We start from the raw sequence: 16,070 nt of genomic DNA on the forward strand, positions 1-16,070 counted from the left end.
TCTTATTAAGTTGTGCCACAGGCAGAGCCTAATAGGCTACTGTAAAATAAAAATTGGATATAGTGCAATACTGAAGTATTGCAGTGTGTGGAAATCATCAAACTACCGTATTGTAAGTTCAAGTCCTCCTTGGGGACTACAAAAATGTTAAAGTAAATTAAATTGAAGTTTTTCCCGTTTCTCATGTTAAAAAAATGTAAAAAATAAATTAAACATAATTGGTATCGCCCCATCCGTAAAAGTCCAGGCTATTAAAATATATAATTATTTGTCCCGCACTCTGAATTTCATAAGAAAAAAATGCTTAATGCCAAAATTGGGTTTTTGGGCCTGCCATGTTTTTAAAAAAATTAATAAAAAGTAATGAGAAAAAACGGATATACCCCAAAATTGTAGTAATAAAAACTACAATTACCCTAACAGAAGATTATTATTAGTAAACCACATTTATAATGACCCGTAGAATAAAGTTAACATGTCAGTTTGGCTGCAGCATGAACACCGCGAAAACAAAACCCCAAAAAACATTGGTGCAATTGTGTTTTTTTCTATTTCACCTCATGTACATTTTTTTAAAATACATTATATTGTAAATAGAGCTATTAAAAATACAACTTGTTCCTCAAACAACAAGCCTTCATAGAGCCGAGTTGATTGAAAAAATATAAAATTTGTAGCGCCTAAAAAAAGTGAGGATGAAAAAAAGAAAATGTGAGAAATTTCAGATCAATTTAAAGGGGTATCGTGGCTCTTTTCAACTAATGACCTATCCTCTGGATAGACCATCAGTAGTCGATGTATGGAGGTCCACCGCTCGAGACTCTTGTCCATCAGCGGATTCTTTGGCCCACTATCCAGTGCAGTGGGCCGGACATTGTCATCAGCAGCCTGGGCATGAAGTGGGAGCGCCGCACTGCTATTCCACTTCTTGCTCTTGTTTTTCAATGGGAGTTAAGCCAGCACTCCCACCCACATACACACACTTTCAATATTTGGGTCTGCTGCACACCCATTTGCTTGCTAGCATTGAAGAGACCTACACAGGTACACTTCATCCAGCAGCATAGGGAATGGGATCAAGCCAGGCTAGGCCCCTTCTCTCTGAGACGCTATTGCACATGTCAAAGTGGCTTTATTTTGTTACTCTTTAGTAACAAATAATAGGCATTTATTCCTTATAATATATTGATGGGGATCTACAATCCAGGAGCCCTGCTGATCGGCTGTTCACTGAGCCAATGCGCTCATTCACTAAGTAGATATTTGCAGGAAGCAGACAGCTCTGTTCCCACTACAGTGGCCAGGTTTGGTATTACAAGCAAAGTTCCCATTCACTTCAATGCTTGTAGTACCACACCTAGCCACTGCTATGGAAATGGAGCTGTTTGTTTTCCTGCAGAAATCGGCTTAGTGACCTAGCAGACCAGCCCAGCTGAACTGCAGGGCTCCTGGGTGGCTGGATCCCCAGCAATCAATTATTATTGGCCTATACTTGAGGATAGGTGATGAAATACTGTACAACTGGACAACACCTTTAAAAACATATTGAAACATAATTTTACCAGTCTGTTTTTGTTTTGTGATTGTACATTTTTTTATGCTGCATTCTTTGATTATGCGGGTAGCTATCTTGCCCAAGCTTCTGCTCCAGGAATTCACCAGCAGGCACTTGGACGTTAGAAACCTCAATCCTAAAAAAGCTACTAACTTCCATGGGAGAGTGTTGTGGGCATGCTCCATGAGCTATGCAGGGAGGGGGAGGAGGTGAGACAACTCAGTCATCTAACCGCAGTGGTGTGATACTGTGTTATTCTCCTGTAGCTTTAGTTATGTGATAGTTCTTTGTAATCTTGCCTATTATGATAATGAGATGTCTGCTGAACAAGCGCCCAATGTATGCATCACTTGCTGAAAAGTGACATAGGAAAATAAAATTAAAAAACACATTTTTTAAACTTATTTGAATGGCCATCGCACTTTAAGACAACTTGTGTTAATACGATAGTGAATTTGATAACCAGCAAAAGTGCGAATTACTTTATTCACCTAAAATTACATTTTTGTGCTGAAAATCCCTCTAAAGTGCTGGCCGCTAGGAGTTTCCCTTCCTTCTAATTTACCTTCCACTGCCTGTTGTCAGGTGAAATCTGTCTGTAGTAACAGAGATAAGACAGTGAACAGGAAGTGAAGGAGAGTGATGACTGATACTGCTTCTAGAAGTCTATACATAGCAGAGGGGAGGAAGGGGGAGAATCCCACAGACATTCTCCCAGAACAAAATGAAAATTAGAAATACAGCCTGCGGAGGTAAAGAGTGACGATGCATTCAGAATATAAGCTGTGCAGTAGCCAGAAATAGTGTTATTCCTCATGTATGCGCACATATCAGCTTATTCTAAAAAGTCACCTGAAAGTGTGGGTACACAGTAATATAAAATTGGATTTCAACAATGGATCATTTTCTGATGTCAATTCTTTTGAAGTTGTCCATTTTTTCAAATTAAAAGTCATTTTTAAGGAATATCTCGGATATTTAAAGGAAAAGTGATTGTTCTACAGTCTGGTGATGCCGACATATAGCGCAATAATTCTAAAAGGCTCAGTAGAACGATGAGGAGTCAGACATTAAATCATGGAACAATTGTTTCACTGTCTTAGGGACCAATCAGGAGGTCAGGGATCAAACATGTCGGTTACCCAAGCCACTGTATCCAAACAAGGCAAGAAGACAGCAAAATCTGCGCCTGCCGCTGCCAAGCCAAACCCCTTGGATCAAACGTGCATTCATCCCGAGTCCTACGACATAGCCATGAGGTAAGTCAAGTCACATTAAGGTGAGACCTGCTCACCACATCGCCAACTTAATTTCAGCGTCTGCAAACGTTTCCTGCACTTTACTTCTCTGCAGTTTTCATTTTTCCCAAAGTATAACTTCAGACGCATGACAAAGCTGATGCCCTAAGCCGTAAAACATTACATTACACTGGAAATTATTTCCATCTTCTAATCGGGATGTATATTGTTATAACAGAGACGTTACATAAATCTCCAAACTGCAGGGCAAAACGTCTACTGGGAGCCCTGTGAAATTCTTCATGTTAATGCATAGTGTGTCACGGACTGGTATGTATACTGACACCTAGTCATACGTTTCTCCTTAGGGAGAGCACCCAGTAGATGGGAGAAGGCATGCATGCTCCTCTGGGAAATATGCAAATGAAGGGACGGAGCAATGGCTCTCTAGCGACACCTATTAGAACGAAGCGCTCCTGCAAGTCAGTGTGTGACCATTTAAGGGTGGTTTCATATCTTTGTCTGTCCTTCAGGCTTTGTTTTCAGTTTGTTTGTTTTTTTTTTAAAATACAAAAACAGAAGCAAACCGGACCCATAGGCCGCCTGCAGACGGGCGGAAATTCCGCGGCGGGATTTCCCGCGGAATTTCCGCCCTTGGAAGCTGCCATAGGATTGCGTTAGCAAACGCAATCCTAGGCAGACAGCTGCAGTTTGTCTGCGCGAAATCTCACTCGGCAAACAAACCGCAGCATGTTCTATTTCTCTGCAGGCGCTTGGGTCGGGTCCCGCGGCGAGAATTCTCGCTGCCGGATCCGACCCAGCCGTCTGCAGGCGGCCATAGAGAGCAATACATTTTTTGCTCTCAGTTTGGGTTTGGTTTGATTACGTTACGTTTCCTTTTAGTTTTTCTGAATGGAAAAAAAAGTGCAGCTTGTAGCGTTATTGTTCCCGTCCAAAAAAAATGGAAAGCACCTTTCCATTTTGTTTTTTTGCATTAAAGTCAATGACAGGGAAGCAAACCGAAGGGTTTCTGTCCGCCTTCAGTGTTGAATGGATCCTTTTTATCAGTACACTGCAAAGTAAAACAGTAGGTGACCACAGAGCGAGGGAAGAGAAGTGAAGCCCAGGTAGAGGAGGGAGAAGCCCAGCCACCCCCCACCAGCCAGGAGTGGGTACTGTGTGCATTAGGCTGGCTTGGAGGAAGAGCTCTGGCAGACTTACTAAAGTGGAGTGTGCAATGATCTGCATATCCAAAAATCCGCTACTCTACCCCCCCAAAAAAGGTATTTCCATGCATGTATCAGTCCTGCTTCAGTTTGTATTCAGTTCACATTCACTTGAAAACTGATTAGCTTTAAAAGGGCTCCAAGTGCAGGCGTGAAACCATCCCAGCAAGCCTTATATTGACTGGGAATATAAGCCAGAGACTTCTGCAGGAGGAAAAGAGTGCTTTCACATTTGTGCTGGGAATTCCGCTTTCCTGCTCTGTTCAGGAAGCAGGAAAAGGGGAATCCCCCGAGGCCAAATGTCTCCATCTGTGGAGAGAACGGAATACCGCTGGGCAGACGCCATGGACTGTGATCTGCCCGCTTTATGCCAGCTGCCCGGTTTTGGGACAGAAGAAAAAGCGGCAAGAGGTTCGGGCGCAGGTGGTAAACCGGCCAAAGATAACCATATATTACAAAGTAAGACCAAAGATCAACGTTACTGCGTTGTACATGTGGTGGCTGATAGTCGCCTATTGACCACTCTCCTATCAGACATACAGGATAATGATAGGATAAAGTTTCCACAAATAGTGGCTTGATAAACGCAGTCACCAGTTGGGTGGCAAGCCAGAATTCATTCACGGGTCGCTAGTCACTTCGTTTCTGCTCGCCTAAAAGTAGTTGCTGGCTGATTAAATATCATCTGGCATAAATAGGCAGTCATGGTCTTTCAACGATTAGCCACCAACTTTGCAGAGAGGGGTTCACTTGTTGGGCATGCGCCACCCACCAAGCACTAATTGGCTCCCACCGTTTTTGGAGCATCATGCCCTCCCACTTAATGCTCATTGGTTCCTGAAAACACGTAAATACGTGTTAGTGATCCTTGACTGAATAGTCCTTGCTTGTCTTCGAGAGAACACTCCGTCTCCGGCTGGTTTGGCCTTCGATGGAACACTCGTACTGCGGCCCCTCATCGAAGAACAGCAGCTGCAGCGCCGACTGTTCAGTCATACCGTCGAGAGACCGCAGCAGCAAGTGTTCACTCCAAGACCGCTCACGTGTGTTTAGGTGCAGTCAGTGGACTTGGCAACCAATGAGCGTGTGTCGGGAAGGGGTCGAACATTCCATATACACGCCCACCAAGTAACCTCACACCCCCTAACTAGTCGACCAATGATATTTCAGCCTGTGTAACCGCACCAATAATTCGTTCAATGATCGCACTTTGGCAACTTTTTCTACTGACTATTCAAGTGATAGTAATCCCATGTAAAGCCACATGTACTGTTGGACAGTTTTGATAAATGAGGCCCATTGCTTCAGGCAATATTCTTATTGCACAGTAGTATGTGTTAGCGGTAAATTCACTAACTCAGAATTCATTATTTGCTAGCTGAAGTTTTCTAAAGTGGAATACAAACTGAAATATGGGCCCACTTAGATGACAAACCGTATAAACTATATGATATATTATTGTGAGATATATATATATATATATATATAGCACCAACCTATTCTGCTGTGCTGCATTCACATACACAGGGCTGAACTCACAATGTCCTAATTCACCCTTAGTGCTCACTTGCATGTGCGTATATGGCCCACATATTACATGCACGTATTACATGCACAATATGCGGTGCTAAAAGCCCATTGATTTTTATTGGACCACTCGTGTTTTTTTCACGCATGTCGAAAAAACTGCAGCATGTCCAATTTAGGCTATGGGGATTTAACATATGCAGCAAACACCCATGTTATATGCTCATGTGAGTGAGCCCTTAGAGTGTGGGAAGAAACCAAAGTATCGGAAGGAAGCACGCACATGCACAGGGGGAACATGCAAACTCCATACAGATGGTAAATGGGTCTGATTCAAATCCAAGATACTGATAGTAGAAGGCAACAGCATTCAAGTGACTCTCCGGTCTTGGAGAAGCAAAGATGGCCACACCACTTCTCTGACTAGCTAATGCACATTGACTAATGATGCATACGAAAGCATGTAAGTAAAGACACTACATGCTGCTCTGATTGGCTAGTGCTGTCCACATGAGCAGTGCTAGCCAGTAGAGATGAGCGAGCATACTCGCTAAGGCAATTACTCGAGTGCGTATTATCCTTAGCGAGTACCTGCCCGCTCGGAAGAAAAGATTCGGGTGCTGTTGCGGGAGTGAGCGAGGGGGAGAGAGGGAGAGAGAGATCTCCCCTCTATTTCCCCCCGCTCTCCCCCGCCGGTCCCCGAATCTTTTCTTCCGAGCGGGCAGGTACTCGCTAAGGACAATACTCGCTCGAGTAATTGCCCTTAGCGAGTATGCTCGCTCATCTCTACTAGCCAGTCAAATTAGCATGTAATGTCTTAGACTACCAATATGTACTGATGTACAGCGTGCCTCAGGTAGTCAGAGAAGTGGTGAGACCATCTTTGTTTCTCCAGGACCGGAGGGGTGCTTTACCATTTCTGCATTTGCGGGACTGACCAACTTTTACTTAATGTGTATGGATAGCCTTAAGTCTTCCTGTTCAATGGAGGTCCCAAATGTCAAACCCCCATGATCATAGCCAGGTAATATGCCTTAATATTCTATATGTTAATACTGCTTTAATGAATTAGTGGAATAGAATTAAATATGTGTCCGGTGACATCTTATCATGCACTCTAGAGTTACATTAGAGAGAAGCGTTGCCGGTAGAGTTGGACGCTATCTTCAACATGGGATTTTACGAATACTTAGATTCAAACAATTAGGCTTCATTTGTAGTGCTACATGATCCTTGCTAATGTGATATTTGATATTAGCAAAAAGCAGCCGCATGACAAACGGGCCCTGACGAGATGGCCAAAGATAAGAGTATCATTAAAGGGTTTTCCTCCAGGACTTAAACATTGATGGCCTATCCTTAGAATACTCTGCCAATGTGCGATCAGTGAAGGATTCATGGCAACCTTCTGATGATCGCCAAGGCAAATGGTCTTCAGCAATGCAGCCCATTCAATGCTTATCCAAACACAACAGCCCATCTGATGCCCAGGCAGAACCTAAAGTACAGATGAGCCTCTGGCGTTGATGAGCAATGATGGGCTAGCTGGCTTGGTGAGCCATTGTTGTGCTTATTAGCAGTGATCAAAGGGTCATAGTAACATAGTATGTTAGGCTGCATGAAGACATCTAGTTCAGCCTGTTTCAACACCCCCTTGTTGGTCCAGAAGAAGGCAAAAAAAAAACCAAGCAGCCATTTAGAGGAAAAAATTCCTTCCTGACTCCATAATGGCAGCCAGCGTAATCCCTGGATCTACATTTGAGATCATCAACCTACTGGTCATCTGATGTCTATATCCTGTAATATAGCGTTCTAGAAAGACTGCCATCGATCAAGCATTGAAAAGGGGACCCAGAACCCGCAGATCAGCACAAAAAAAAGCTGAAAATATAACTGCTCCCTGGACAAAACTTTGTCCCAAAACCAGAGGGTTGCCTTAAAGGGTTCTTCTCATCCGATAAATGTATGACATATCTACAGGAAGATATGCCATAAATGTCTGATGAATGCAAGTTCTACCTCTGGGACCTGCACCTATCCCCAGAACAGGGAGTCCTGTCTCATCTCCGCAGACACTGGTGGTCTAGATTGCAGAAACAGCCAAACGGACTATGCTACACTGTTTCCAAAACTCCTATTCACTTTAAAGGGCATGGCTCTCACTGTTACGACCACTAGTCACAGCAGAGCCTCGATCGATCACTCTAGCGGGATTGCAAGCACGGAGTCGTTAGAATAGCAGTGGATTTGTACCCAGCTTTTCCAGGCTTCTGCACGCATGCATAACGAAATTTTAAATCACCCCTAATCCTGTCTAACACCTCCAACACTCTACAATACCCATACACACTCACTGCCACCACCAGTTTTGTTTCTCAAGTAAGCTGGAACCCGGACTAGGAATTATTAACCCCGTAGTGACGAAGCCTGTTTAAGCCTTAATGACCAGGCCAAATTTTGCAAATCTGACACGTGTCACTTTAGCATGGAAAAAGACCAGAAAGGTTTTGCATATCCAAGCGATTCTGACATTGTTTTTTCGCCACATATTGTACTTCATTTAGGTGGAAAAAAAAGACCGATAGAATTTGTGTTTATTTATTAAAAGCGCCAAAATTGGGAAAATTCTGAAGAAATCTTCATTTTTTCACATTTCCAACTGCAATATCTCAAATATGTGCAAACATAATATAGAAATTTTTGCTAAGATTTATATTTCCATCCGTTTACTTGATTTTGGGCGCACATTGGAAAAACTTTTGTTTGTTTTTTAACCATTTAGGAGACGTACAAATGTAACATTACTTTTCAGCATTTTGAGGAACACTTTGTTTTCCTACACCAATCCAAGATTGGAAAGGCTCATAGGAGTCAAAATGACAGATACCCCCACAAGTGACCCCATTTTAAAAACTACACCCTTTAACGTATTCACTGAGGGGTGTCATGAGTATTTTAACCCCACAGTTTTTTTTCAGGAGTCAATGCAATTTAGAAGAGAAAAACAAAAATTTCATATTTTTGCAAATATGTCATTTTAAAGACAGGACTTTTTTCTATAGTACACATGAAAATTAGGATTTGCACCCCAGAATGGATACCCCTGTTTGTCCCGTGCTCAGAAACATACCCATTGTGGCCCTAATCTTACGTTTGGATGCACAATGGGGCCCAAAATGAAAGGAGCAATCGGTGGCTTTCGGAACAGAAATTTTGCTTGAAGGAGATTTAGGCCCCATTGCCCACTTGTAGAGCCATTGAGTGACCAAAACTATGGAGAACCCCCACAAGTGACCCCATTTTGAAAAGTAGACCCCTTAACGAATTTATCTAGGGGTATGATGACTTTTTTGACTTCACAGTTTTTGACTGAATCTAAGCCAAGCCGAAGGAAAAAAATTACAATTTTCATTTTTTTGGTAATTCTGTCATTTTAAAAGCAGTTTTTTTGTACAGCACATATATGAATGAAGACTTGCACCCCAAAATGGATACCCCTGGTTCTCCCGTGCTCAGAAACATACCCATTGTGGCCCTAATCATATGTCTGGATGCACAATGGGGCCCAAAATGAAAGGAGCAAGCGGTGGCTTTCGGAACAGAAATTTTGCTTGAAGGAGATTTAGTCCCCATTGCCCACTTGTAGAGCCCTTGAGTGACCAAAACGATGGAAACCCCCACAAGATACCCCATTTTGAAAAGTAGACCCCTTAACGAATTTATCTAGGGGTACGATGACTTTTTTGACTTCGGCTTGGCTTAGATTCATTCAAAAACTGTGAAGTAAAAAAATTACGATTTTCATTTTTTTGGTAATTCTGTCATTTCAAAAGCTGTTTTTTTTGTACCGCACATATATGAATGAAGACTTGCACCCTAAAATGGATACCCCTGTTTGTCCTATGCTCAGAAACATACCCATTGTGGCCCTAGTATTACGTCTATATGCACAATGGGGCCCAAAATGAAAGGAGCAACCGGTGGCTTTCGGAACAGAAATTTTGCTTGAAGGAGATTTAGTCCCCATTGCCCACTTGTAGAGCCATTGAGTGACCAAAACGATGGAGAACCCCCACAAGTGACCCTATTTTGAAAAGTAGACCCCCTAACGAATTTATCTAGGGGTATGATGACTTTTTTGACTTCACAGTTTTTGAATGAATCTAAGCCAAGCAGAAGGAAAAAATTATGATTTTCATTTTTTTGGCAATTCTGTCAATTTAAAAACTGATTTTTTTGGAAAGTGTACATAGGAATGAAGACGTTCACCCCAAAATGGATACCCCCATTTGTCCCGTGTTCAGAAACATACCCATTGTGGCCCTAATCTACTTAAAGGAAACATAGCTAGGCCTATAATGGAAGGAGCACCCGTTGGATTTCAGGGTACAACGGAATAAATTCCAGTCCCCATTGCCCACATGTAGAGCCATTGAGCGTCCAAAACGATAGAGGACCCCCACAAGTGACCCCATTTTAAAAACTAGACCCCTTAGCAAATTCATCTAGGGGTGTACTGCATATTTTGACCCCAAAGAATTTGAATGAATCTAAGCAAAGCAAAAGGAAAAAATTACGATTTTCATTTGTTTGGCAATTTTGTCAATTTAAAAACTGTTTTTTTTGTACAGTGTACATAGGAATGAAGACTTTCACCCCAAAATGGATACCCCTGTTTGTCCCGTGTTCAGAAACATACCCATTGTGGCCCTAATCTACTTACAGGACACATGGCTAGGCCCATAATGGAGGGAAAGCCCGCTGGATTTCAGGGCAGAACTGAATAAATTCAAGGCCCCATTGCCCACTTATACGGAAAAAAATTTGACTTCCTAAAAATAATCCCCCCCCCCCACCCGACATCCCCATTTTTTGGCATTCCCTAAATATTAGATAAAGGTAATAATATAAACTGCGTTTTATGTCTGAAGACAGGGGTAATTACGGAGGCTGGTTGGATTGGGCACATGGGGCAAGAAAACCGTGTATCCCCCCTCCTCTCATGTATTTTGGGGGGTATTTCGTAACCGCAGCGGCGGGGATGAGGTGTAGAAAGTGGTGCTGTGAGGCTTTGTAATCTTCCTGCGGTGCGGCGGTCTCACAGAGAAGGCGCTCAACAAGCTGCTCCTGGAACTGCAGGAAGACAAACGTTCCCGGGGCTTCTTGTAAATTACGGATTACAGGTAGCGGTCTGAATAACGCCGGGCTCACGTAGCCGTAGGCGTAATCCGCTTGCCGAGGCCCGCAGCGGATTCCAGCTGTGAGCCCGGCTGTGACCCTGCGTACGGTTGCGTAATGTACTGCGCATAACTGCCTACTCACACAGGCGTTTTTTTGTTTGCATTTCCCGCGCCGTCGCTTAGAGATGACTCGGGTACCCGCAGCCCATACACAATGTGTTTGCATATGGGGTGCGAGTATATCCGCGGTCATAGAGCACAAAGGGCTCTAGGTCGCAGATATTCGTGGTAAAATATAGCATGCTGTGTTCTGTTTCTGCGAGTGGATTACGTAATTCCGACCCGCTAATTGGGGGGAATTGTGTAATCCAATGCATGCGATTGATCCATGGATTACCGCTGATCAAGCGCATGCAGAACCCATAATTCCTCTCCGGTCATGTGTGACCGGCCTAATGTTAGTTCGCTACTTTATCACGTGACCGGGGACCGCTCAACGAGGCCGCCGGTCACTGCTCCAAGCACTCAGCAACCGTTGGTCGCTGGGAGCAAGGAGATTTAAAATTTCCTGGGCTCCCCGACTCCTGTGAATGTGTCCGGCATTTTGCCGGCGGGCGCATGCGCAGCAGCCGGAAGGTTCCATGGAGGATAATCGCATCTGGATTCAAATGCGGAAGCCTCCGAGAAGATGTTTCATCTTCCCCAACCGATCGCATCGGTGAGGGGAAATGAAACTGCCACTTTTTAAAGAACTTTTACGTGATCGCCATTATGCATTGGATAACGGCGATCACGTGACCAGTAACCGCATACCGCGGCTCCCCGTGACATCTCCAGGCTCTTGGCTACCTTTTGTAGCCAGCAGCAGGGAAATTTTATATTTCTTGGGCAATATTTCACTTTTGCGCATGCGTCCGCCATCATGCTGACGGGCGCATGCGCCGAAGCTGGGGTAAGGTCCACGGATCAACATCCCATCAGGGAACAAATCCGGGACCTTGGGTACGTAATTTCATCCCCCCTTACGGATGCGATCCATAAGGGGAGATGAAACTTTAACTTTTTAAACTTTTTTCTACTTTTAACTTTTTTTTTTTTTTTTTTTACTTTTTAACTTTATATAATCACCGTTATCTGATGGATAACGGTGATCATATGACTGGAAACCACATACAGTGGTCCCCAGTCATATCTCCCTGCACTCGGCTATCTGACAGTCGGGTGCAGGGAGATTTTGAATTTGCCGGGCTCGCCGGCTTCTGCGCATGCGCGCCGCATCGGCACATCGCAGAAGCCAGCGGGGGGTCCCGACACTAGCCGGAGGACATCGGCGGACCTGAGGTGAGTATTTTCACCTCCCCTCATGGATCCGATCCATGAGGGGAGGTGAAACTTTTCTTTTTTTACACTTTTTTTCACTTTTCCGCGATCGTCGTTATCCATTGTATAACGGCGATCGCGGTACCGGGGACCGCTCACCGCAGTCCCCGCTGACATCTCCTGCCTCCCAGCTACCTACAGGAGCCGGGAGCCAGGAGATTTTAAATCTCCCGCGCCGCCGGGCCTTCTGCGCATGCGGCTGACGTAATGCCGCCTGGCGCGCATGCGCAGAAGGACGGCTACGGCGCCTGGAGCATCGGGACAGCGGGGAGTCGTGCGGCGGACCTCGGTGAGTACTTTCAGCTGCTCCGATGGATCCGATCCATCAGAGCAGCTGAATCTTTAACTTTTATTGCACTTTTATTAACTTTTTTGTGATCGGCGCTATCCATTGCATAGCGCCGATCGCAATGCCGGGGGGGGGCTCCGAACAGCCCGGGATGACAGCTCCATGCTGTCAGCTACCTGCGGACACCGACAGCATGGAGCTGTCACGTCCACAGCCCGAGGGGCATTATTTTCTGCAGGACACATGTTTTTACGTCCTCAGAGAATAAAGCCCACTTCGGGAGGACGTAAAAACACTATGAGCTGGTCGTTAAGGGGTTAATACAATCTTCGGTGATATGGTTCTCTTAAAGCGTTCAAGAAAGGCTAGTAAAGTTTAAATCTTTATTCTACAAAGGAGCTAGCAGTGCTTAGAGGAAACTATGCAAAAGATGATTTACATAAAAGATAAGGAGCATACGAGTGCATGCAAACGGAATAAAAACAAAAAGTACAAAATAAGAGAAAATACCAGTCCACGTTGCTTCCGATAGTCCTAATATGCAAGGGGTCACACCATGAATCTGACACTTGGGTAACGAACCCACTTAGTTTTTAAAGCCTCCACAGAACCAAACTCCTGCCAACCCTCTTCTGACATCATCAAGGGCGGGTTGCGCATATGCGTGGGTCATCTGTAGGAAACCCTGATTTGATATTTTGATCATATTTTCCTGGCAGGCGCTCCAATTGGGAAGATATGGCCGTCATATTTAATATCAGGAATTTATCTGTCCACAGATACTATGCGTGATAGGGGACAGATGATCGACTACGCCTACAGGCAACTCTGGGGATCGCACAGAGACCTTGCCAGGTCCACAGTGTCCTCCCAGTTCTGAAAATGTACCTGACGCCGAGCTGGGGCCTTTAGGTGACCCATAATTCCCAATATAAAATTGTCCTTTGATATGGACACTAGCTGAGCACAGAGCTGGAATGTCTATGAGAAATAGCAGAGGTTTAAAACCTCACTGGCATGGGGTAATTAACACCCCCTTGTCACTGGCTTAAGGCCCATTTAGACACAACGATTATCGTTCAAAATTAGCTCAAAGGCCATCTTTCGAGTGATAATCGTTGGGTGTAAATGGGCCCATCTTTCAGTTTTCTGCTGAGCGATGATTTTCAGTTCTGCTTTCAGAACAGCTGATAAGCAGGACTGCACGCTGTGCTCTGCCCGGGGAGTGCTGATTACAGCTAATTGCATTGTCTCAGCTTTTCTCAGCTGTCAGTCCCCCAGCAGATCAAAGGGAATGTAATCAACGAACAGCAGGTGGTGTGTTCCCTGAATACAGTTCCCAGTGGCTCACACACCACTAATTGGTACTAAGAGGCATTAGTACCAAGTAGTAGTTTATGCAAAATGATCACTCAGAAGCCATCTTTTGAGTGATAATCTTTGCAGTGTAAATGCACCTTAAAGGAGATGTCCCGCGCCGAAACGGGTTTTTTTTTTTTTAACCCCCCCCCCCGTTCGGCGCGAGACAACCCCGATGCAGGGGTTAAAAAAACCACCCGCACAGCGCTTACCTGAATCCCGGCGGTCCGGTGACTTCAATACTTACCGCTGAAGATGGCCGCCGGGATCTTCTACCTTCGTGGACCGCAGCTCTTCTGTGCGGTCCACTGCCGATTCCAGCCTCCTGATTGGCTGGAATCGGCACGTGACGGGGCGGAGCTACACGGAGCCGCTCTCTGGCACGAGCGGCTCCATAGAAGAAAGCTGAAGACCCGGACTGCGCAAGCGCGGCTAATTTGGCCATCGGAGGCCAAAAATTAGTCGGCTCCATGGAGACGAGGACGCTAGCAACGGAGCAGGTAAGTATAAAACTTTTTATAACTTCTGTATGGCTCATAATTAATGCACAATGTATATGACAAAGTGCATTATTATGGCCATACAGAAGTGTATAGACCCACTTGCTGCCTCGGGACATCTCCTTTAACTTTCTTGCCATCAGGATCAAGGCCTTCCTGAGGCCAAATGTACATCAGAGACCTCTGCAAATGTGAGGGAGGGGTAGATAATATACAGGAATTAAACCCAACTCTTCCCTAGTCCAGAACGGTGGAAAGTTGAAGAGAAAAGCGGGTTGACACTTTACCAGTACCATTATACCACAACCTCCAGCCCTGATCGCTGATACGGACCTCCAGTCCCGCTGCACTGACAGTGGATTGGACGATCAGCTGATCGAGGGAGATCTCAAGCAACGGATCCTTGACGATCTGCTATTGATGGCCTATCCTGGGGAGAGGTTAGGAATACTGTAAAGTGACAAATACCCTTTAATGGAAGCAGCATAGAAGAGCCAGACCAGCTCATAGCTGAGATGGAATACCCCTTTAACTATGTAAAGACCTAATTGTACACTGTAGTTCAGGTGTCTATAGTGTTTTTGTTTTGTCTCCATAATAGATATAACTGGTATATATTACCTCTTAATTAAAGCACCAGATATGCCGGTGATGTCGCAGCCTTCCCTCCTGCGTCTTTCAGCGTGTCTCTTTTAATTCTCCATGCTGATGGCTCATACATATTTTACACCACATAACAGCATATAATGATTTTTTGTTTTGTTTTGCATCAGCTAGTGTTGCAGCACCATTAATCTTGGGGTATTGGAACAGAATGTAATGGGGTATCACATTGCTGTAGCGTAACACATGATACTATTTGCTCTCGAGTCGTGTTACTTGAGCATGCCTTTGCCGTGTAGAGGGCAACCACACAAGGCTGTCTACTGTTAACCCTTTAGCATCCTTTCACAAGTCTGGACGCAAAAGAAATAATAAAGACATGATTTGACTAAAGGATCGACTATTATCATTTCAGGATAGGATCCATTTAGTGCTGTGATCACTTTACAGGGAGAAAGTATATTTTACAGCTCATTAATTATAGATACAAAGTTATACATTTTCATATTTCGGTACTCATTGCTCTTAAAGGGGTTGTACCAAGATTACATGTTTTCCTTTATCCTGTGGATAGGGAATAACTTGCTGATCGGTGGGGGTCTCGCCATGATCTTTAGAAAGGGGATCCTGTGTTCCCCTCTGATTGTCACTGCTGGGGTCACTTCTTACCCCACGGAGAGAATGGAGCGCTGGCCAAACATGAGCGGGTGGCGCTTCATTCATTTCAATGAGGCTGATGGAAATAACTGAGTTCTTGTCACTCGGCTATCTCCGAAGTCCCATTGAAAGTCCAGTTTCATCCTCACTGCATGGAGTGCGATAACACCATAGTGAGAAGCTTGAGGGACACGGGACCCCGTTCTCGAGATCAGCAGGGGTCTTAGTGGTGAAACCCCACTGCTCAGCAAGCTATTGCTTATCCCATGGCTAGGGATTACTTGTAATCTTGGTACAACCCCTTTAAAGCGACCCCTCTGATATTAGGACAAAACTCTTAGAGGGGTTGGTGATATATTACCTGTACTTGTTCTTATCTGCCATCCATCCAATCCACCGGCTAAAGTCCCAGTTTTTGGCCGAATGGCCACTGCAGTTTTCTATCTAGCTAATGTACTGTACGTGCGCATTACTCAGTGATTGGCCGGTGCTGATCACGTGAGCAGCACTGACCAGTCAGAGAGCAGGTATAGTGCATTGGTAGTCTGAAGATTGC

The 16,070-nt window shown here is 44.6% G+C and overlaps 1 protein-coding gene across 1 annotated transcript in view; it reads left to right on the forward strand.

Moving 5' to 3' along the window:
- Positions 1–16,070, forward strand: part of SRBD1 (S1 RNA binding domain 1) — a 212,677-nt gene that overhangs the window by 178,750 nt on the left and 17,857 nt on the right. Inside the window, exon 20 of the mRNA XM_066595552.1 lies at positions 2,659–2,814. Within this exon, the coding sequence (XP_066451649.1) occupies positions 2,659–2,814 (156 nt within the window). The remainder of the gene's footprint in view (positions 1–2,658; positions 2,815–16,070) is intronic.

This window comes from Eleutherodactylus coqui, chromosome 3, assembly GCF_035609145.1.
Source record: "Eleutherodactylus coqui strain aEleCoq1 chromosome 3, aEleCoq1.hap1, whole genome shotgun sequence".
In the NCBI taxonomy this organism is placed as follows: domain Eukaryota; kingdom Metazoa; phylum Chordata; class Amphibia; order Anura; family Eleutherodactylidae; genus Eleutherodactylus; species Eleutherodactylus coqui.